Here is a 23505-nt window from a genome sequence, read left to right as displayed (position 1 = left end):
GCAACGAATGCGCAGATATTGCCCTACCGGTATCCCCATTTTGAGGGACCTAGGGTGGCAGCTATCCCATTTTAGGATGGAGTTTGCAGCTGTCTCCTTTCTGTGTACAGTACTCATAAGTTTACCCTGCTCTCCTATCCAGATTTTCAAATTCAAGAAGAATTCAAGAAGACCACTTCTTTTGCTCTTATTGTTTGTGTGAACCTAAGTCCCAGTTCATTCTAGTTAAGACGATCTACAAATCTGTTCCTCTGTTCCTCCAACAAATCTGAAGTCCTCCACCGTGGAGGTCCATATCAGTAGTACGTTGTCTATAAATCTCAGCCAAAGGCCAATATGACATGACCATTCATGCGACTCCTCTCCGAAGATGACCCGATCCTCCCAGCAGCCGAGGTACAGAGATAGATAGATAGATAGATGATAGATAGATAGATAGATAGATAGATAGATAGATAGATAGATAGATAGATAAAGTATTGCTCACCGTTAACAAAGACAAGTAAGTCAGGACTCCTCTTCAACACTTTGTCGGTTGATGTCTTCACCTCACAGTAGTAACTCCCAGAATTGTAAAGGTGAGTAGAAAGAACTTTATAATTCTTGAATGGGCCAAATCCTTGAACTATGTGCCCCTCCTTATAGAAAGCAAAATGTAGTTGTGTATTCTGTCTGTAATGACTAAGAATTGTGTCACAGGTCATGGTGATGTCGTCTCCCTCTACTACCGGATCCGGGGTTACATTTATGTCTGGAGAAGAGAAGAGCTCTGCAGGAGCCAAGAAGCAAGAATTCTGATTAGTATGTGGAGGCATTTATTTGCACCACTTAAGGTTTCCGCCTTATCAGTTACATGTTAATTCTTTGGGTAGACGGCAGAATCTGTCCGAGCATAGAATGGAGTCTATGGCATGGGCTGAGATGTGCGTGGCCACGAGCGGGACGGGGGGCGACAGAATCTGTGGAGGGTTATCTTCTTGGATTCCGTAGCATGAGTGCACTCTTGTAGAAGAAACAACAAACCCTATCTTCTGGGTCCAGTTCTTATTTTTATTCAAATCTTACTAAACATTTTCTTTTGCCAAAAAATAAATAAATAAATAAGTAGTACTACTACCCTGCCACAAAACCACATACATTCGTCAACATTAAATAGGCAACATCATGAATCTTGGGTTTTTTCTATAATTCCACCACTTTTCCTTCTTGGCGTTGCAACTTTAGTGCTGAGGAGAGAAGCCACACTTATCTAACATGAAAGTGCCACAATAACAGAGGCAAATTAGACATCATTGGTTTCCCACTAAACTTACCAGCTACTGTATATCAAACCCCCCCATACTGTCTTATAACATCGATAGAGTAGATATGTAAAATTGGACCTTAGCATTACGGAGCAACAACTATTGTAATGATTCTCACCTTTTACACCTACAAGTAAGTCATGACTCCTTTTCCACACTTTGCCGGTTGGTGCCTTCACCTCACAGTAGTAACATCCAGAATTCTCAAGGTGAGTAGAAAGAATTTCATATTTTTTGGATGATCCAAAGTCCTGAACTAGAACAAAGTCTTTGAAGAAAGCAAACTGTAGTTCTGTGCTCTGTCTGTCCGGATGTAGACTTGTGTCACAGGTCATGGTGACCTCATCGCCCTCTGATACGGGGTCTGGGGTTACATTTATGTCTGGAGAAGAGAAGAGCTCTAAAGGAGGTAAAAATCACCAACATTTATATAAATTCGCAATTCTCATGACAGAGGACCCTATAGTGTCTGTAAAAGGGTGTTAAATTGGTAACTATGTCCACCCTCAATCTCTCTCAAGCCCTGTTCCTCCTCAGTTATGAGAACCTAAGCAACATATTACTTACATGAAAGCCTAATTCTGTATGTCAGTCATGGTCTACATTATGGACTCTGATTTAAAACAGTTGACATCTCTAGATGATCTGAAATAAATCTCTAAAGGCGTGCATAGTTGTCAGTATAAAAATTAATGAGGTGTGAGCTTAAAAGGGTTGGCCATTGTATAGTAAAATTGTTTAGTGTACAGTATTAGTAGTTGTACTCATTGTATATACTGACAGCAGCTCCCTGTGTATCTCATAGAGCTAATATCAGACTCCCCTCCTCCAGGCTTTGCTGTCCTGCTCTGTGGTGGTTCTGTCCATAAGATGGACAACACGGAGGAGCATGTGACCATGCCCCGCCCCCCAGTGTCCACCATAGGCATATACAGGCTCAGTGGAGGACAATGGGGGCGGGGCATGGTCACATGCTCCTCCATGTCAGCCATCTTATGGACAGAATCACCACTCACAGAGCAGGGCAGCACAGGCTGGAGGAGGGGAGTCTGATTTGAGCTCTATGGTGTACACTGAGAGCTGCTGTCAGTAGCTACATTGAGTGCCCTTACTATTACTATAGAGTCGCCAACCCCTTTAAAGAGTCCTAGGAAAATCTTTTGGTTTAGCTTTTTTTAATCTAGTTCTATTTTTTTTCTACCTCTTCACTCCTCCACGTTGCACTCTACATACCCTATTATTGCCCTTAGATGGTTACACCTAGCACTTGTACCGTCATGGACATCTTTTACCACCATCATGCTACTGTATGAAAAAGGGGAAAAAATAATCTAGAAGACCCACACATTGATCTTTCCAAGACTGTGGATTTTCCATCTGCGATGGGGGTCAATGGACTAAGCATTTACTATATTTACTCTGGCCCTATATGAACTCTGTGAATTCTTCTCTTTCTCATCATATCAAACAAAATGGGTTTTTTTGCACTTTTTTTTTATAGTGTTTTTCACAGTGTACTTATGGTTAGAGATGATCAAACATTGGAAAATCTTAGGTTCTATAGAACTCGAACCTTGTCGAACCTTCCGCATTTGATTCCTGATGCCTTCCCGGTCCGTGAGGAAGGAAGCCTATTACCAAGGCTGAATCCTGAAATTCCAGGCGGTACCCGAGCTGTCTCCTCCTTCCCCACCGACCGGGAAGGCATCGGGAATCAAATGTTCAACAAGGTTCGAGTTCTATAGGACCTAAGATTTTACGATGTTGGATCATCTCTACTTATGGTTCAGAAACAAAATCATGACTACTGGGGAATTGAGGAATACTCACCTTTTATACTGACAAGACTGCTTCCACTCAACTTTATAACAACGTTGTCTGAGGTTTTTATCTCACAGGTATAATTCCCAGAATCCTCCTTTCTAGCAGACATAACTTCATATTTATTGGATGGCCTGAATCCTTGAACCTCTTGTCCATCTCTATAGATAGCAAACTGCAGTTCTTTGTTCCGTCTGTTCGGGTTAATATCTGTGTCACACGTCAGCGACAACGGATCTCCTTCTACCAAAGTGCCCGATGTTCCTTTACTTATAGGGGAAGTGACACCATCTACAGAAAGACAACTATTAGTGCCAGTCAGTGGATTGATGGAGTGTGGTAGAGTAGACGCAGGAGCAGAAAGGTAAAAACTGATGAGAAATAACAGGTTGTAGAATTTGTTAGTACAGTACAGGTAACTACATTTGCCCAGATTTAGTGGAGGGAGGATTAGACCAATCAGGAGCTTGCATGTTATGGGGTGGTCTAAGTTGGAGGTTCCTATTTTTAAAAATGCTTACCGTCGGAATTTTTCCTCCATTACAATCAGAAAACAAATTATTTTTCAAGTCAGTTACAGAACCTACAATATAACACTCTTTATTCTACAACTAATGAAGTATATGGACATTACAAGGGGTAGTTCACCAGTTTTTTTTCTTTTAAATCAACTGGTGCCAGAAAGTGCCAGAGATTTGTAATTTACTTTTATTAAAAAGTTTTCCAGTATGTATCAGCTGCTGTATGTCACACAGAAAGTGGTGTATTCTTTCTAGTCTGAAAAGCAGGAGTGGTTTACTATGGGGATGTGCTACTGCTCTGGACAGGTTCTGACATGGACATAGGTGGCAGCAGAGAGCACTGTGTCAGACTGGAAAGAATACACCACTTCCTGCGGGATATACATTAGCTAAGTACTGGAAAACTTGAGATTTTTTAATAGAAGTAAAAATTTTAGTGAGCAACCCCTTTAGGCTATGTTCACACGCTGTGAACATCCGTCCGTTCCGTGACCCCGGCCGGGTCACGGAACGGCCGGTCTCAGCCCGGATCATCGCGCCCGCATCAGAGCTTCCCATAGCCCATCGTGAAGCAAGCGGCCGGAGCCGCTTGCTTCACTGTGTGAACTGACAGGTCTTTCTGCGGCCGGAATTCACTGACGTGTCAGTTCTTTCCAGCGCCACATGGGATCCCGGCCGGAGCAAATACGATGTGTATACACTCTGGCCGGGATCCCATTGAAAATAAGGCTATGTTCCACCTCTCAAAACTATGGCCGTAGTTCTGCGTCGAGAACTACGGCCGTAGTTTTGCGTAGTGTGAACATAGCCTTAAAGGGGTTGTCCGGCGATAAAAAATTATTCACAGAATAACACACATTACAAAGTTATACAACTTTGTAATGTATGTTATGTCTGTGAATGGCCCCCTTCCCCGTGTTTCCCCCCACCCACGCTAGACCCGGAAGTGTGGTGCATTATACTCACCGCATATCGTGTCGTCCACGGTCTCCGATCGTCAGCAGTGACGTCTTCTTCGGGAGCTTGGCGGATCTTCCCGAGTGCCGGCCATCCTCTGCAGCGTCATCCGAAGCTCAGCCGCGATTGGCTGAGCATAACTGTGCTCAGCCAATCGCGGCTGAGCAGCTGATGACGTGGCCTACATCAGACCTCCAAAATGCCCCAACCCCAGACTAGATCAGATAAGATTACTTCTAAACAGCCATAGTTTTACGCAGTTGTTGTAGGCTTTCCCATCACATTCCATTTTTATTCCTCAGAACCTCACCTCTTCTTTCACGAGTATCCTCCATGCTCACCCTAACGCAACTTTATATGTGTGAACATATGTTCTAGAATTAGATAACCAAAATCTTGTGAAGCTGAAGATATGTTTTGTTTCAAGTAAAACTCATAATTGGTTTACATCGAGAGAACATGACTTTGAGATGAATGAACATGAGACTCTTAGGCATATAGAATTCATTTCAGTCAGTCCGACAATTCAGTGCACTCAGCTCCATATTGTATTCTATTGATCACATGTTACTGCTAGAGCCAATGAATAGGTAGTATAGGACTGATGTCATAAGGTGGCAAGCAGAGCAGCCATTTTGCAACCTGATTGACAGAGAGAGAGTTAATGTAATGGAAGGACTAGTTAACCAGTCTGTACCCAGTGAGGGAGAAGAGCGATGTACACTGATTTAGTCAGGTTCTGCAGGAACTGAAGGGTCACAGTGACCTTGTGTATATATTAGAGGACAGACAAAGTTTCACTTACTTAAAGTAGTTTATCAACATTTACCCTAATAATATCAAAATTCTATAAAACTTCTCAATTACTCTAATACTTCTCTATCACATCTGGGAGAGAAGTCTTCACTTTTGACAGAGCAAATATCACTTCATATATGAATGTTTCTCATTGTTATACCATGAATGGTTTGACTCAGTCAACCAAGAGCCCAAAATTATGGGGATTGAGGGCAATAGAGACCCAAGACAAATATTATTAGAAGTTGTAAATTAGTTGGATGTAGATGGAAGCTGGTAGGACCATAGTCCCATTCAGCTGTATCCACTGTCCCGATCTTCTGTCTTCTTCCACTTTCGCGATGAACACTATGGGGGAGATTTATCAAACTGGTGTAAAGTATTATTTTTTTAGTTGCCCCTGTCAACCATTCAGATCCCACCTTTCATTTTTCAAAGAATGGAATCTGATTGGTTGCTAGGGGCAACTAAGACAATTCTACTTTACACCCGTTCAATAAATCTCCCCCTTGGTGTTGGACCTACCACTCAGCCAATCATTGGCCCAGAGAGGACACCTCTGCAGCCATTGATTGTCTCTGTGGGCACAAAGACGACAGCAGATTGGGGTCACAGATGGAGCCAAATGACTATCGGGGGGCAAGGGCTAGATAGTTTAGGTTTCTTTCTATTTTACTCCAGACGTAATTTTAATAAAGAAAAAAAAAAAAAACCTCTGGACAAGTACAATGCTGTTTTTGGAAGAAAGCGGCAATATTACTCTTTACAACTCCTTTGAAGTGCTATTTCCATCTCAGCTCACTATTTCATATCCACAGATTGGGGAATAACAAGCTTGAGGCTGTGGATATGACTGCCGGGACCCCCACTAATTCTGAGAACAGGGATGCAATTGTGCCAGAAGCATGTAGAACTCAGCATGCCTGCATGACCACCATGGCCTGTTCCCAAATCACTCTCTATGGGACAACTGAATGCCTTTGAGTATTGAACTCAGTATTTGGCGGGCTCGTAGGCCACAATGGTTGCACAAACCCACTGCTTGACTCCCCACATTAGGCTTGTTATTCCCTATCCTATAAATTGTTAATATCAAGCTGAGCTGGGAATATTCCCCTAAAAGAAAGACTTAGGGGGAAATTTATCAAACATGGTGTAAAGTGAAACTGGCTCAGTTGCCCCTAGTAACCAATCAGATTCCACCTTTCATTTTCCAAAGAGTCAGGAATGAAAGGTGGAATCTGATTGGTTGCTAGGGGCAACTGAGACAGTTGCACTTTACACCATGTTTGATAAATCTCCCCCTTAGTTTGGAGCCATACTACCTTTATTGTAAACATTTTATAGGCGAATTCCATCATAAATAGAATGTAATGACAAACCTGATGGCCTATCATGGCCAGCACATTATGACCCCACCCCCGCCCTTGTCCGGCCCACTAGCAGTCACTTTGAAGCAAAATCAAGTACTCACCAGAGGTTTGCACATTCAGTACTGCAGGATAAAAAATGATAACAGGACTTGTCAATGATATCTAAACAGAAGATTACATTATTGATCAAGGATAGCTTTTTTCTCTTTTTGCAGAATAAATATTTTGTAAAGAGGAAACATTTTAAGGGGAAGAGTTGTGTAAGTAAGCCTTGTATCTGGGCCCTGGTAGCTGAGATACCCAGAGATGTTTTTGCTAGAGATGAGCAAAGAAAGCGACCTGATCCCATATTCGTGCTGAGATTTGCAAAAGGTTTGGTTCACTACCAAATCAAACTTTTTGCAAACTTCAGACAGGTTCGGGAAGAGCAACTGCACATCCAAAAAAAAAAAAAAAGAAGTTATTCTCACCTGTCCGCACTCCCCCGGTTTCTTCTTGTGGCTCTCCGGTCCGTCCTATTGGATTCTCCAGTGAGGGCCTACTCAGCCAGTCACAGGTCGTGGTGCTGTCTTGTCCAAGTCAGCCTGTAAAAGGCTGAGTGGGCTGTCACTCCTGAAACAAGAGTGACAGCCCGCTCAGCCAATCACAAGCTGCCTGGGAAGGGACAGCACCGCGGTCTGTGATTTGCTGAGCAGGTTGTCACTCTAGAGACAGCCTACTAAAGACACTCTAGAGACAGCCCACTGTGCCAATTTCAGGCCATGTTCACATTCATACTTAATAGAAGACTAACACATTTCATGCTCAAAGTGAGCTTTATTTCTGATTCCTAAGTCACAGTATAGACACACATAAATCATTTATAGATAACCCACACTTCAAATGGGTTGCTATCTTCTCCAAAATTGGTGCATTTCAGTAAAAATGCTGCAGTACTCAGACAGTACTACAATGAAACTGCAACATGTGTGAACACAGCCTTAGGGTTAGGGTATTAGGCAAAAAAAGGCATATTTAGTTCAATTAGCTGCCGAGATTTAACATTGGCTATTGATAGAACGTCACTGGTCAGTATTTTTGGCCAACATTGTAGAACGTAAATTAAACACATTTTTATACCATTTGATGGAGCTTGTGTTAGTATTTTACAAGCTACCAGGCTATGACACGAATACAAGCTGGTCAGTATTTTCAGCCGAACGAAAATAAAAGATGAAAACAAAGTGAAAGGACACTCAGCCAATCACTGACTGAAGCAGGACAAGGGCACATTGATAGGAATCCATTGCGAAAGTAGCAACCAGACCATTCAGCCAAAGACATCACAGAAGGGCCCCCGGGGGAGTATGTTAGGTGAGCATGGGTTGTTTACTACTTTCTCTGCAACCATAGCAATATCTATAAAGAATATATATGAATGCATGCAGTACCACTATAACACTCTTTATTGCCAAGGCGAGACAAAAAAATTACATTCTGTCAAATTTATTTATGTATGAGATCACAGAAAACAATTTATAATGCTCAATAATAGACGCTAGTCTACTAGTGGTCCCAGAGGAAAAATTAGAAAAGGAAATAACGGTAGTGGTAGGCAGTTAAAGACTAAGTTTTATTAGATATATATATAAGATATATCTATCTATCTATCTATCTATCTATCTATCTATCTATCTATCTATATATATATATATATTATATATATAATAAAACTTAGTCTTTTAACTTGACTGAGTCCGTCTACCACTACCGTTATTTCCTTTTCTAATTTTTCCTCTAGGTCATTATAATACGGGTGGAGACACCGAATCACATCTATCTACTAGATATCAGTCCTACTGTACTATTTTTCTCCATGTTTACTAATGGTCCCAGCCTCAGACCTCCAAGAATAAGAATCTAAACATAAAATACCAAACATGATATAAGGCACTGGATATACTATGGCAAAAGACTTAAAGAAACATACAGCACTTACAGAGGAGCAGTAGCAGCAGCATGCCTGTGGTGAGGACTCCCGTCATGGGTGAGGAAGGAACTGGTCTCCTGTCTAGAAGCAGAAGTTAAATAAACACAAAAGATAGAGGTGTGAGTCATGTATACAGCCCATCATATACTGTAGAGTATAATAAAGGAAACTGACAGTATGGACATATACCTGTGCTGCCAGTTTATAGTTACCTACTACTTAGGAATAATCTAGTGTCTAGGCTTGTGTCTGTGATTCGGCATTTTATGCTTAGGCTGGGTTCACACTACTTTTTTAATCAGTTTTTGCAAAAAAAGGATGAAAAAACTGATGCATTTGTGTGCATCCTTTTTCTATTTACTTCCACTATTTAAAATAAATAAATAAATAATCAAAATGCATCCGTTTCTTTTTAACATACCCAATAAAAAGGTCAAATAAGTTTTTGTGTATGTTAAAAAAAGGGTGCGTTTTGATTTTTTATAATTGAAGTCAGTGAAAAAACGAATCAAAATGGATAAAAAAAAGTAGTTTGAACCCAGCCTTACAATTAGGCTTGATCGAACATCTGAAAAAGCTAGGTTAGAACGAACTTGAACCTAGCCGGACCTTCCACATATAATTGCTGATGTCTTTGCAGTCTGTGCGGAAGGAGGAGACATCCCGGGGACCGCCTCGAATTCTGTTATTCAGCCTAGGTAATAGGCTGAATCCCGGAATTCCAGGCAGTCCCCGGAATGTCTCCTCCTTCCGCACGGACTGCGAAGGCATCAGGAATCAAATACGGAACCTAGCTTTTTTAGATGTTTACTCAAGCCTACTTACAATGTCACAGAAGCAGGTCTGTGACAGGCCGCCTACTCTCCTGAGAGTAATTAACATCTGGCTCATCTTCACCTGCGCTGGATTTCAATGTAAAATGTGTCTTTATCTGTTGGTGGAAAGTCAGGAACCCACCATACACTTTATAATGTTGGGCAAAACCGCCAGTTATGTTGGGTGAGGTAGTTTTTTTGTGTACAGACACCTCAGAAATGAGAGGAATCATGATGATGTACTTTACACTATAGACTAATAGAAACCATGCTTGAGACTAGAAGTGTAAGGAGGACCTACAATGGGGACAAGAATTGAGGGGCGCCATGTTAGACATTTAGAATAAAGGGAAACCATGCTAAGGATTAACAAAGAGAGGATAGCTATGCTTGGGACTGGGCATGGGAAGTCTTGTTGAAGACCAGGAATGATCTGATAAGAGCAGTCATGTTGTGGACCAGGCTTAAAAAAGACGACTGCTGGGGACCAGGATTGAAAAAAGGGGATGAATAAAGATAGGGAGAACCATGCTAGGAACTATCACTATGATACCTCACAAAAGAAACACAATTTTCAGAACTTTCATGATCGTTTCTGTTCTTTTGTGTACTATTATACTCACCAATTAGAGCAACAAATTTAATATTGGCTATTTCTGTGAAATGAAGGGAACCGCCATGGGGCCAAACATTATGCAGCCATTTGCAAAAAACCATTTATCTATTTTTATCACGATTATTTCTAATATTGTACATTGTAATTTATTAATTTGTGATTATCTAAAGGTCCGTAACATTTATTTTTATGAATTTTTATTTCTGAAATGAAAAAACACTGGACAATTTTAATATTCACAATGCTTTATTTTATTAAATAATTTGTCCAAATAACTGACACGTAATGCAATGTAACTTTACAAACAACACAGAAGAGTCTAGAGAGAAAAAGCCAAGATTAAGACATTGGAGACCAGATGCTTAGTGTTCATCTCTGGTCTTCACTGCTGCATAGGTAACATCCTAAAGAAGAGACAAAAACAGCAGGTACATTGTGATTATGATAATGATTTGTTGTAAAAGGTTCATATATCTAGACATGTGTATAACTCTAACTGTATGAAGTAATATGAGTAAAACTGGCACTAAAGAGGTTTTCAATTGTTTTATGTTATGGGTCAGGAAGTAGAAAGAGGTGAAGGAATGAAGAATGCACAAGATGCACTTAGTGAAGTGTGGTAGTCATTGATGCTGTGGGACTGCTTTGCACTGCAGTGTGTGGAGAGCAATGAATTATCAGGGAATTGTGGGCATCATTGGACCTTTCAACCAGGGCCGGACTGTCCATCTGGCATTTCTGGCAAATGCCAGATGGACTGGTCCCCTCCTTGGGCTGGTCTTATCTGATTCCTGGTGGTGTTTCAGTAAATATCACCAGGGGTGGGCTGGTCTGGAAGTAGGGTGGCATTTGCCCCTTTGCAGAAAGGGTGCACTTGCAGAGCTTGGAGAAAGAGAAGATAGCAGTGGACTGGCCCAGGAGCCAGGTAAGTATGTGCATGCCTACAGTGGTGTGGATTACCTAAAAGGAGGTATCTATGTAAGGGTGGGTTATTACACAGAGGGGATTACCTACAAGCAGGGAGATTGCTTATAATGGAAGGATTAGCTTACAGAGGAATTTCTTTTTTATTTACGGTATATATTTTTTTATGGGGAGATTATATTTTGTGTGGGCTGGAAAGGTTGTCTATGGGCCAGGGCTGCTTTTAAGTCCCAGTCTGTCCTGGCTTCCAACAGTATAGCAATCACAAGCAAGCCTCAAAACCCACCAAGGCTCAGTTTTAGGAGAAGTCCTGGAGGTTCTACATTAGCTGCCAAAGAACTTAACCCCATAGAAAATCTTTGTAGTAGGTGGTTGCAGCATGCAAACCTAAGAATATTAGTGACCTGGAGGCCATTGCCCATCCGGAATGGTCTAAAATACAAGAACTGATTATTTTTGCTGTACTTACATATGAGGTGTCTGTAGATGATGATATAGCTGAAAAATGAGCAGAAAAATATCTATTATTTTACATTATATCTAGAGGCATTAAAGACATCAGAGACAAATTGTGATTTTTAGTCCTTTGCCCAGTTTCAGTACTTTTCGGTAGTCACCCAAGTGATCACAGGAAGGAATAAATAAATGCTTCACTATTTGTGGTTAAGTTGTAAGTTTCCGCAGCTATGAATTTCTAGGGGAAGATGAGATATGATCGTAGAAGATACACGCGAAGCTTCCTCTTAGATGGAATTGTAGGAAATGGAGAACAGGTGTGTAAACTAATACTAGCTGGGGGGGCAGTGGCCTGGCTATAGGGGTGGCAGAAATTTCAGCATGCCCTATGACATTTCAAAAGTTTTTTTTTTTTTTTTAAATGATAGTAATTCTAGTACTTTTTAAGTTTTGGAAAGGTTCTTTAGGCTTTGTTCCTTTAGAGAGGGGATAAATGGGTCACCCACATTAGGAGAAGCAGTGTGGATAGTAGGAAGAATTATTACCATAAGTCTCCTACTCAAACCAGTGATTAAAGAATAGATTGGAAAAATAAGCTAGGCATTGCTCCCATCTAGCCAGAATCCTGCACCACACTGATGAGGGGAAACACCCCGAAACAGCTGTATGTGGATGGATAACTGGCCTTGTTTTTTCCCTTGTCATAACTTTGACTTATAGGGCCACTTGATATGGTGGTTTTGGTGGTTTCCCTGCAGGAGCCACCCCTTGGCTGGGTCCTTCCCTGAGGGATATCTGGCCAGTCCTGTGTTTCGAGACTCTTAAATGAGGGTCCGTGGGCTCTTCTTTTGCATATTCATGTTTCCCAGGGGGCAATGCACCTAGGATTTCACTACATTGGAGCGCTTTAACTGGCAGCCGGCAGTGTTATCGTTTGGCTGGTCTCCCTGAGAACAGCGATCTATTTCTCTTATGGAAAATAATCCTGACTGAGATGCAACTAACCTGTATGGTCACGGGTGAAGTTAACATGAGCGTAGACCACATTGCTTTCTTCAGTGATGTCTCCTATGAAAGAGCCTGGGTTCAACACAACAACCTTAGAAATGCCCAAAATCCTTACAAATATGTCATAAACACAATATTACCAGGAGGTAAGAGCAATAGACAAATTCCCTCCAGCTTTCATACGCTAGTTTAGTAGACGGCATAGGAAGACAATGACGGCACAAACTACAATGGCTGAGAAGACATATGGTGTGCTTAGATACACTAACTTGGTACACAGTATCACACATGGTATGCTTGGATGAACTAGCTTGGTACACAGTATCGCACATGGTATACTTAGATATACCAGTTTGGTACACAGTATCACACATGAAGATGATGGGAGTTATACCTGCTTTCTTTCTGTGACTCACAGTTTCTGTGCTTCCCAACCTATGAGATTAAACAATACTCTGTAAGGCTTTGTTCACACAATGTAAGAGACCGGCAGTTCCGTGACCCAGCCGGGTCATGGAAGGGCCAGTCTCTGAAAAGATCATCCCAGCCGCCGTAGCAGTACCGGCTGGAGTATCTTTAGCGCCGCTGAGTTCTAATGCGGGCGTATCTGTGTGCCTATGCAAGATAGGAACATATTATTGCTATTTTCTGCTCATTATGTTATGATTAAGGCTTCTGGGGATATATATATATATATATATATATATATATATATATATATATATATATATATATTCAGCTTTTCCTGTTTTATAACATGATGCTGACAGGTCAGATAACATTTCCAGTACACAGTTTCCTTTTAACCTCTTCTCGGCTCATGGTATACATGTAGGTTCAGGTGAGGGAGTATGACGTGAGCTCAATAGCTTGGCCCGTTTCCTACTCTGCAGGTGCTGCTATCTGCAGGCCATGTTGGCCATGTTGGCTTTTGCAGCTCAATGGATGGGGTAAAACTGTAATACTAGACACAGCCCATGTAACAGTGCTGCTACTTCTGTAAAAAAAAAATGAATAAATAAATACATTTTTTTTTTTTTACAAGAGGCTTTGTGTACTAAATAAGTCTGTTGTTTCATAATGACAGCCATGATTATATTTGGCATCAAACAGCTAAAGAGAGTTATAGTGTGGATATAGCCTATAAGTGTAAAAGTAAGGATATAGACACTTACATTTGAGTTTCAGAAAGTGTTGTATCTGTAATAATAATAATAATAATAATAATAATAATAATAATTTTATAGGTGGGTTCTGTACTATGTCAAAGAGATAATAAACAGGAGCTATACAATATAATATACTGTACAGTAAAACCTCGGTTCCCGAACACCTCAGTATTCAAACAATTCAGTATTCTAACTAAATTTCCCCCTGATGTTTTGCTCAGTACGCGAACATTGCTTGGTATCCGAACAAAATCAGGGGGATAACTGCAGCTGAACTGATGTTCAGCTGACAGTTAGAGGTATTCGGGAACAGGAGCGGCAATTCCGTTTCCCCGCAACAGTGAGAGGCAGGAGCGGGCGGCTGTGCTCCTGCTCCACTCAGCTGCGGGGGACACCCTGTAAAGAAGTGGGGATTCCCCTCATTATGACCTGTCACTCCACTAAGCCCTGCCGGCCCGGAATACTTCCTGTATGCTTCCCCAGCTCGCGGCGCGCCCGTGCTGTTGTGCCCGCCACCCTGCTTATCAGCTCCTTAGCCGCTTGTTCCCGCTGCTCCCCGCCACCTCTGCGGGGAGTGACAGGTCAGTAAACAGGGAGCAGTGCAGCCGGCTTCTTTACAGGGCGTCCCCCAGTGAGAGGTTGGAGCGAGTGGCTATTTAAACTTGCCGCCGTGTTCCTGCTCCTCTCAGCTGTTGGGGACACCCTGTAAAGAAGTGGGGAATCCCATCATAATGAGGGGAATCCCCACGTCTTTACAGAGTGTCCCCTGCTGCTGAGAGGAGCAGGAGCACGGCGGCAAGTTTAAATAGCCGCCCACTCTTGTCTCTCACTGTTGCGGGGAACATGGAGCGTTTTTACGGTCTGTGGGCCGCGTGCTCTGCACCTGACCCACGGAGTGTAAGAATCAATTAATCAGTTTAACATTGTTCCCTATGGGAATTTACAGCTCGGTTCTCGAACTGCTCGGTTCTGGAACAGTCTTCCAGAACCAATTATGCTCGAGAACCGAGGTACCACTGTAGAAACAATTTAATATGAAAATAATAATAAGATGCTGCAGAATTTCTTATGGATAGAATAAGCAGGTGCTGTACAACAAAAGCTGAAATACAGTATGGGATCAATTCTATATTTTAGACTCAAGATCATAGATGACATTGACTTCCTTACCTGTCCTGGACCACTGGCAAGTACTGATATAATGGGACAGTTTACGTCTACAGAGAAGCAGCAGGATGGCGGCCATCATCAGTAACGTTAGAAGGACTGCGATCAGTATGATGTGGGGGTATCTGGAGATCTTGGCTTCATGTCACGAGGGGGAAAGAAATATCAGTAATGGTAGATGTAGAACCACCGGTATATTGCTTTTTTGCTTTTGACATGGATAGACCCACGACGGTTGGGGGATGCCGGTGCTGTTGTCCTTTTTTTGAACCACCACCCGGTTCCCTTGCATGTCTCAGGTCCAATTCCGAGCACTGGCCAGGCATGAAGCACTGGAGATGAGCCCGCTGGCCCCCAGTGGAACGATCTGCCCTCCCCTTTGTGACGCGGCTCCATTGATTCTAATGGAGCTGCGTCACAGAAGAAAGGGTGTTCCGTCACACTGGGGGGCCAGCAGACCAATCTCCAGTGCTTCATGCCCACTGAGGACCACATACATTCGAGACTACTAAAAACATCCCAAAAAATTGGCTATGGAGGAATCAGATTTGTTTGGGAAAAACCCACAATAAAATTTATTCTAAAGTTAGTATATATTTCAGTAAAATTGACAAATTTGAGTTAGACCTACTGACCCAGGGTGTTATCAAAGATGGTGGGTCAACACCTATTATGAAGGTCTCATGGCTTTTATTTGTGAACCATACATCCATTTTGTCAAAATGTTACAAGATCAAGATTTGTCATTGGTCATTGGAAGGTCTATGCCGAGAATTCTATACTTACGTTCTATATGGATAGTTACGGTGTTGCTTATTCTCCATGGACTGTTGGGGGACAATCTTACTTGACAGGTGTAGTTTCCAGAATCCTCCGGATAGACGGATAATATTACATATTTATTGGATGACCTGAATTCCTGGATCATCCTCCCATCTCTGAAAAAGGCGCACTGCAGTCTGGAATGTGATCTAGGAGTAAGATTCGTATAACACATCACGACCATGGGGTCACCTTCTGTCTGTGGATTTACAGTCACATTAACCTGTGGGAGAAGTTCTGAAAAAGACAGGTAGCCATAATTACATAATAATAGGAATATAACAATATTATATATTAACAAAAGAAAAAATATAACCTGCTAAAATATTCATATTGCAGAGGAGATGCCAAGGGGGAAGGTATGTGTCTTACCTTCATCCTTGGCGCCGTTCCAATGCAGTTAGTAGTTTGATCCATGGTTCGGTGAGAATGTTAGAAGCACTGGAGCACTCGTTAGGAGCACTGCCCGCCCCCATAGCCTTGATCCGTCCCCGGCTGGCCCACTCCATTCAATTTCATTTGAAAGAGGAGGGGGGCAGCAGGGGCAGATTGGTGCTATGGGGGTCGGCAATGCTTCTAATGGGTGCCCCAGTACTCCTAATGGTCTTGCCGGACCAAGGAAAAAACTACAGTATGAAATGCAGCAGAATGGCACCAAGGAGTAAGGTAAGAGACATACCTTCCTCCTCTGCGTCTCCTGTGCAATAAGAGGCAAAAATAATAAGACCAAGTAGAGTTTCCTAGGGACCCATAGCAGAAGCTTTACCCACTTCTACATGTACACAGCGTGGAATTAGTGTAGCTCGTGGTGCTACCCTGGTTATGCAACTCCTATTACCATTGATAGGAAGTAGAATATAAAAAGTAGTTTTCTGATGCCAAACTTTGAAGGTAGCTTTCCCTTTACGTCAGTGCTAAAGTCCTTAGAACATGACTGGGAAATTAATAAATTAAATTAGAAATTCCCCAGAAGATAAAGTTGTCCATCTGAGAAATGAAACAGAGAAAATATAATGGTGCAGCTCACAGATCTATTGGAGAGACTGAGGGTAACTAGATGTTACCCCTACCTTTCAGGACATTCAGGACATTTTTATACAGTATGTATGCATATAAATATATGTATTTTGGATACACTAGTTTTATCCTTTTATCTTTGCTTCAATGAATGTGTACTATGATTTTAATCAGGATGATTTAGAGGACTAGATAGCTGTTTTTATTCGTAAAGTTGACCATCTGTAGACAACTGTTTTGGGATTGTTGGTTCCTGTCAGCACAAATCAGACTGCTGGTCCACTATCAAATACTTCTAAAAACAAAAAACTAAACATTGCTATGGAAAGGTGACAACCCTTTGTTGTTCAGCTCCACAAACTTGTATAAACTCAGGCTGGCATAAAGAAAAATAAAATGTTATACTCACCTGCCCTAATCCTCCACTGCTTCCATCCAGATGGTCCCAAGTGTCCTTTAGCTAGCCTCCTCCTCCAAGCTAGGTTACTGCTACAGCTAGTGACTGGCTAAACACTGCACTGGCTGAACTGTATTTTTCTGAAAATTGAAATGTATTTAAGAAGCACTAGGGTACCTGGATTGTCTATGTGGACACAGCAGACACAACAGTCTATGCTTCACAATTCTGTGGTACCAGAAAATCACTGCAGGCTGGGATACATACAATCATCTTCAAACGTAATACTGACACTGGGAATGTGGAAGTCATACAATTGGAGTAATGTTAAAAATTTCCCTCTGATGTCTTCTGAAGTTGACATACTGACCTCTATATTTAACCTGCCCAACTTTAGCCCTTCCTCATCTCATACCTCAATGGTTATCTTGGTATCTTACCAATGTTCCCCATTGTTGCACCTTTGAGTATTCTAATGCATATTGATGCTGGACAACATGTGACCACCATGTAACAAAAATGTAACAAGTAGTTGTGGGCCCAATAGTCACACGTGGAGTAGGGCTTCACCGAATAGCAACATTCTCCTGCTACTTATGTTTACTGGTTCCATGTCTTCTTCTCGTCAACGTCTAGTGATCTCCATCCAAATTTCTATTTCCAATTCTTCTGAGGAGAGTTGAATTCCCTCTTTTAATATCTTTCTAAGTCTATTGCCTTAAATATTTTGGAAAAAAATCTAAAATGCATATAGGAAACAGCTGCCCCACCAAAAAACATAACTTATTCACCTAATACGTTGATGTGTAATGGCGGACTCCACTTAACATTATTTGTAGCTGTTCTGACTTCACATAAATATTTCCCAGAATCTTCCAGTTGAATGGACTGAATTTCATATGTACTGGATGAGTTGTATCCCCAAACCTTCTTATTATCTCTGTTGAATGTAAAGTAAAGTTCTGTGGACTGCTTGTTTGGAGGAAGACTTGTGTCACATGTCAGGGTCACATCACCGCCCTCCACAATTATACGCGGGAACACATTTATGAAAGGCCAAGGGAACAACTCTAGAAGAAAAACATCTGAATGAGCTTCAGGTTCATTGGCCTTAGCACTATGGAATGGTTACATATTCCTGCAAGAAACGCAGACCATGACTTTGGATTACACTTTACCACTAGCCTCTTTATAGTTATATACAGTATACCAGCCCATTTCTACACTCCCTGTCAGAGCATATGGATATCATAGAGGTCCTCACTCGAAACTCTTGTCTATTAAGCAAAGGAGGCAACCGGCCTGCCCCCGGTGAGAGGAAACCCCTGCCCCAATTTTCACTAGTACTCGCTGGGTCCTCTCTGTTTTACTCACCACCATCACCACCACCACCACCACAACTACCACCACCACAACTACCACCACCACCACCACCACCACCACCCAGCTGTCCTATCTGATCACAGTTAGGAACCATCAGGATGTTTTCAAAGGTTTCCACCCCAGTAAAGGTGTATCTCTGTGCTTCTAATATTCTTTCCTGTTGCATGTCCTGATCTACAACCTATTACTCCCGATGGCTGAAGTCGTCCTGAACAATTTCACCTTCTGCCTTTTCCTAAAGTAACCTGTCTGAAAACCTAAGCCATTGCTTTTAGATACCACACTGGGGATAGTGACCAGCGGATTCCCTTTAGGGAAGCCCACACTCTGGCATAGTCCTATGTCGAATCTGAAAGTGATTGTGTTCTAGGTAGGCCTTGTGTCACTCCATTCTAGAGTGACACAAAAATGTGGTCGACCACGTTTTTGCATGCGCTAAAAAAAAGGCTGTGTTTTGATCCTTTCTTTTTGATAACGGAAGTTAATGGAAAAAAGGAGCAGAACGGATGCACACAAATGTATCAGTTTTTTTGTGAAAACTGATAAAAAAAAAAGATGTATGAACGCAGCCTAGCACTTACCCTATTTTACCCCTTTTTTTTTTTTTTATATTCTAAGTATTCTAAGTATATGTTTGACATATACTACTGTACTGTAGATGTTGCTCTTTGGTATAAACCACAGGTAAGGGCAAGTTTGGGCCAGAAGCATATAAGCATTTTTTCCTTAAAGAGGATGTACAACCAGGTACATTCTCTTTAAGCTGAACCCACCGATCGAACGGCGCCGTCACAGGGAAGCCAGTGCCGCGGTCCGTTTTTCGGACCGTGGCCCGGTTCCCGTTCTATGCACCAGAACTGGCCGGTGCTCAAGCACTGGAGGTAGGCCTGCCCACCCCCAGTGGGAGGGAATTCCCTCCCCTCTATGACGCGCCTCCCTTAGAATAAATGGGCCGCGGCACCGGCTTCCCCGTGACGGCACCGTTCGATCCGTGGGTTCAGCTTAAAGAGGACGTACCTGATGGTACATCCTCTTTAAGTGCAGGTATGATGCTTTTATAACAAATATAATTAAAAAGATCTATAGGTTTCATCTTCACTATTTTTAACCTCCACCTTTCCACAATCAATCCTGCTATTCCGGCCCGAAAACCTCCATACACCTTATCCCTTCTGCTGTGACTGATGAAAAATAGGACTTTTTTACAATTTTATTATGTTTAAGAGGGGCCTGAATGCCCTGAAAGAAATTTTGTAATATTACAAGCTATGGTTACTAGATTTCTGGTGGAACGTCAATCTAGGAGTTGATCCCGATGTTTAGCTGATTAATGTTTGGAGCCAATAAGGAATTCCCCCCCCCCCTGGTATGAGGAATTTTAATATCTGCCTCATGTGGGGTTTTGCCTCCCTCTGCATTAACAGAGTAGGGTCGTAACTTAGGGTACAAACACACACAGCAGATACGCAGCAGATACGCGGCAGATACGATACTGTGTTCAGTTATTTAGATCTAATCTGCTGCGTATCTGCTGTGTATCGCAGCAGTAAATACGCAGCGTATATGCCGTGTGTTTTTGTACCCTGAAGCTGAATTTGATACTCAAGTTTTTTTCAACCCTATTAACTATTGGAGATGTGTCAGCCAATGTGTATTTATAAAAGAGATCAACCCCATGAATAAGGGAAATTTGGTTGAAGAGAACAATCATTTTAGAATATTAATGTATTATATTGCTTATCTTGTGCTCATCATCAGTCCGTATAATACTCCAGAGCTGCATTCACAATTCTGCAGGTTGAGGCCATGTTCACACTATGTATAAGACCAGCTGGTGTTACTGAAGATCATCCTGGCCGGTACTGCAGTACCGGCTGGATGATCTTTACTTCTGCTGAATTCGGATGCAGGTGCACCCTTGTGCTCCCGCAACCGAATTCTACGCTGCACACAATGGAGCGTGCAGCAGTGTGAACTGACAGGTTCTCTGCGTCCGCTATTCAATAAATAGCGGCCGCAGAAAACTGACATGTCCGTTTTTTGTGTGGCTGCCAGCGATCCTGGCCAGAGAGTGTTCTATGTGTATGTATATATGTACTATGTGTATACACTCTGGCCGGGATTCCCTCTTGCTGCAGCACAATGTAAGTTCAGTTTTAATCACGGCCGTTGTTGAAAATCCGCAACAACAGCCATAATTAATACTGAACTTATGTTGTGTGAACATGGCCTGAGGCTATGTTCCGGCTACTGAAGCGTAGCGGGGAAAGGTGGCCATCTCATTGTCATGATCATTGTCTCATTGTCATGAACGAGATGGATGCCTTTCCCCACTATGTTCCCAAAGTTGGAACATAGCCTGTAACTGGACACTTTAAAGGGGTACTCCGGGCCAGAGGGTATTTTTGAGGATCGCCGGGGAGGGGGTGGAAATCGAAGCCGGCTTCAGTTTCCACCCCCTCCCCAGCGATTCTCAAAAATACCCCCCAGCCCGGAGTACCCCTTTAAGCAACTTTGCCCTAAGACCTAACGCCTTTAACAGTGTAGATGAGCTCCCATAACACAAGAAGAAATTCAACTCTCTCTATATCAGATAGTTATCCAGTGCCTTGTGTAACGGTCACATTTCCCGACAGAACGATTTCTGCTCTGAAGCCAAAGAAATGTGAACACACAAACAGCTGATCGTGTATCTCCCATAAGTCATACATATATTACAGTATTTACCTCTGACAGTAATGTATGTTGTATCAGAAATAGGGGCAGAGTTATAAGATACTCTCCTCTCACATCTGTATGTGCCGCTGTCTTTAGGTTTAACTGTGTCGATACGTAGTTGAGCATTGTTCGGAAAGTGTTTGATGACTTTGCCGTCATTGCCGTAGAATGTGACTCCTGGCAGTGTAGCATAGCTGTGACATCTAAGACTTATTGTGTCTCCTTCATAAACTACTGGAGGTGCTTGTAAGATGATTAGACCTAGAAAATATCAAGATATTGTTTTCTATTATACCGTATTAACCAACAGTTTGTAGCGTATTGATTGTCTACCTGTCTAAAAAAAACCATATCCTTAAAATTAAATAGTCAGAATGGTGGGGTGTCGAGTCCCTGCAGTTGGCCGAGGTGAATATAGATGAAACCTTGGCAGGCGCTGGCCGATAGTAGATATAGAACAAAGTCCAAAGCAGGTATTACAAAAAACACATTTATTTGTCTTAAGGGACAACGAGTTTTGGCGTACTGGTGTCTAGAAATGATCAAACAGTGGAAAATCTTAGGTTCTATAGAACTCGAACCTTGTCGAACCTTCCGCATTTGGTTCCTGATGCCTTCCTGGTCCGTGGGGAAGGAGGAGACAGCCCGGGTCCCGCCTGGAATTCCGGGATACAGACTATTACCTAGGCTGAATCCCGGAATTCCAGGCGGTACCCAGGCTGTCTCCTCCTTCCCCACGGAGCGGGAAGGTATGAGGAATCAAAGGTTTGACAAGGTTCGAGTTCTATAGAACCTAAGATTTTCCACTGTTCGATCATCTCCACTTGTGACCCCTTTCTCAAGTTAGGGAGACATGCAGTAAACAGTAATGTAGTCTCCCTGACTTGAGAAAGGGGTCCTCTTTCTCATGATGAGTTAAGATGTTCTTACTTTTATTCTGAGCTTTTCATGTTTTTCAGTACAGATGGTGACTTTAATGATCAACAATAAGCGTTCGTAAACCAGATTGTTTATCGCTAACCTGGAATCGTTCACCATATAACACAGAATAATAGTCATTACTACGATGGGGAATTAAACTGAATGATTAGTGAACGAATGCGGCATTACAGCCAACGATTAGCAATGATTTTGGTGTCAGCACCAAATGAGCAGTGAACAATTTCCCATTGGTCGTTCAATCGCCGCCTGCATTTACACAAGACGATTAACGTACAATATTAGGATAATTTGCACAATAATCACCCTGTAATGTGGTCTTTAGCCTCATAGTCCCACCCCCTGACACCCCATTTTAAAATTGCCTCCCATCTATTTAGAGAAGAGTACAAAAAGTCAACCAAATAGTAAAATCCCTAAAATATCTTAAATGGTTCAGAGGGATGATGTTGTAGAAGAAAGCAAACCACCATTGGAATCATTGCACTAAAAGCTACAAGATGATTAAAATAAACATATTTTTCTGAACTGATGACATTTTTAGGTTTACAGGTTAGTAGTAACTTACCAGCAATGACTTGAAGATGGACAGGGTCACTCTTCTCACTGTCTCCGATCTGACATTCATACTTTACATCACTTTCTTCCTTGACATACTGAACCATAAGATGTCTTTCATTGTCCCTCAGCTTTACGTCGTTCTTGTACCAGCCATATTGGTCATGTGTTTGTCTGTTTGGCTCCTCAATACATGTAATGTTGATTTGCTCACCAACCAATATCTTGTTCCAGTTTGGTGTGAAGCTTACCCAGGGCTTGGAAGAAGCTGCTAAAAGGTCAACTGATTAAAAAGAGTAGTAAGATGTAGTAACGATAGTATTTTTAGAGTTGGTAAAACCCCCAAGTCAGAGCTATGACCCTCTTTGTGGTCGTGGGGCAGAATAGTTACCTTTTTTATCCACGCTCAAAATTCTAACCTTGTCAACTATCCTCCAGCAATGTAGAACTCCACATCTGCCTATAGAAAAGGCAGTATGGGGGCAAAGCTTTGGGGGTATCGGGGCGGGGGGGCACATGCAGCCATGGTCCAAGGTTAAAAGGCTTAAAGGCTTCCATAGGATAAGCCCACACTTAGGTTGGACCAGTGCTAAGGAGTAATATCCCCCCTGAGCATTTACTGTATATTAGACGGGATGTTATGCAGGGTACCCTGATGGTTAAGTTTATTGTCAGTAAGACCCAATCTCAGTACTTTATGGTTGAAACAACTAGCTGTAAAGGTGCATGGAAGGTAAGTGTGTGTGTGGGGGGGGGGGGGGGCGATAGGTCTG

At 42.2% G+C, this 23505-nt stretch overlaps 1 protein-coding gene across 1 annotated transcript in view; it reads right to left on the bottom strand.

Moving 5' to 3' along the window:
• The window catches only part of LOC138770425 (Fc receptor-like protein 5), a 36908-nt gene that overhangs the window by 5417 nt on the left and 7986 nt on the right, over positions 1-23505 (bottom strand). Inside the window, exons 3-14 of the mRNA XM_069949529.1 lie at positions 22743-23015; positions 21245-21496; positions 15746-15957; positions 14562-14614; positions 12560-12672; positions 9569-9645; positions 9353-9502; positions 8753-8788; positions 6876-6936; positions 3135-3416; positions 1423-1704; positions 488-769 (exon numbers count right to left, since the gene is read on the bottom strand). Of these exons, the coding sequence (XP_069805630.1) occupies positions 488-769; positions 1423-1704; positions 3135-3416; positions 6876-6936; positions 8753-8788; positions 9353-9502; positions 9569-9645; positions 12560-12672; positions 14562-14614; positions 15746-15957; positions 21245-21496; positions 22743-23015 (2073 nt within the window). The remainder of the gene's footprint in view (positions 1-487; positions 770-1422; positions 1705-3134; positions 3417-6875; positions 6937-8752; positions 8789-9352; positions 9503-9568; positions 9646-12559; positions 12673-14561; positions 14615-15745; positions 15958-21244; positions 21497-22742; positions 23016-23505) is intronic.

The sequence above is a fragment of the Dendropsophus ebraccatus genome, chromosome 13 (genome assembly GCF_027789765.1).
Source record: "Dendropsophus ebraccatus isolate aDenEbr1 chromosome 13, aDenEbr1.pat, whole genome shotgun sequence".
In the NCBI taxonomy this organism is placed as follows: Eukaryota; Metazoa; Chordata; class Amphibia; order Anura; family Hylidae; genus Dendropsophus; species Dendropsophus ebraccatus.
This window is presented reverse-complemented; position numbering and strand designations above follow the sequence as displayed.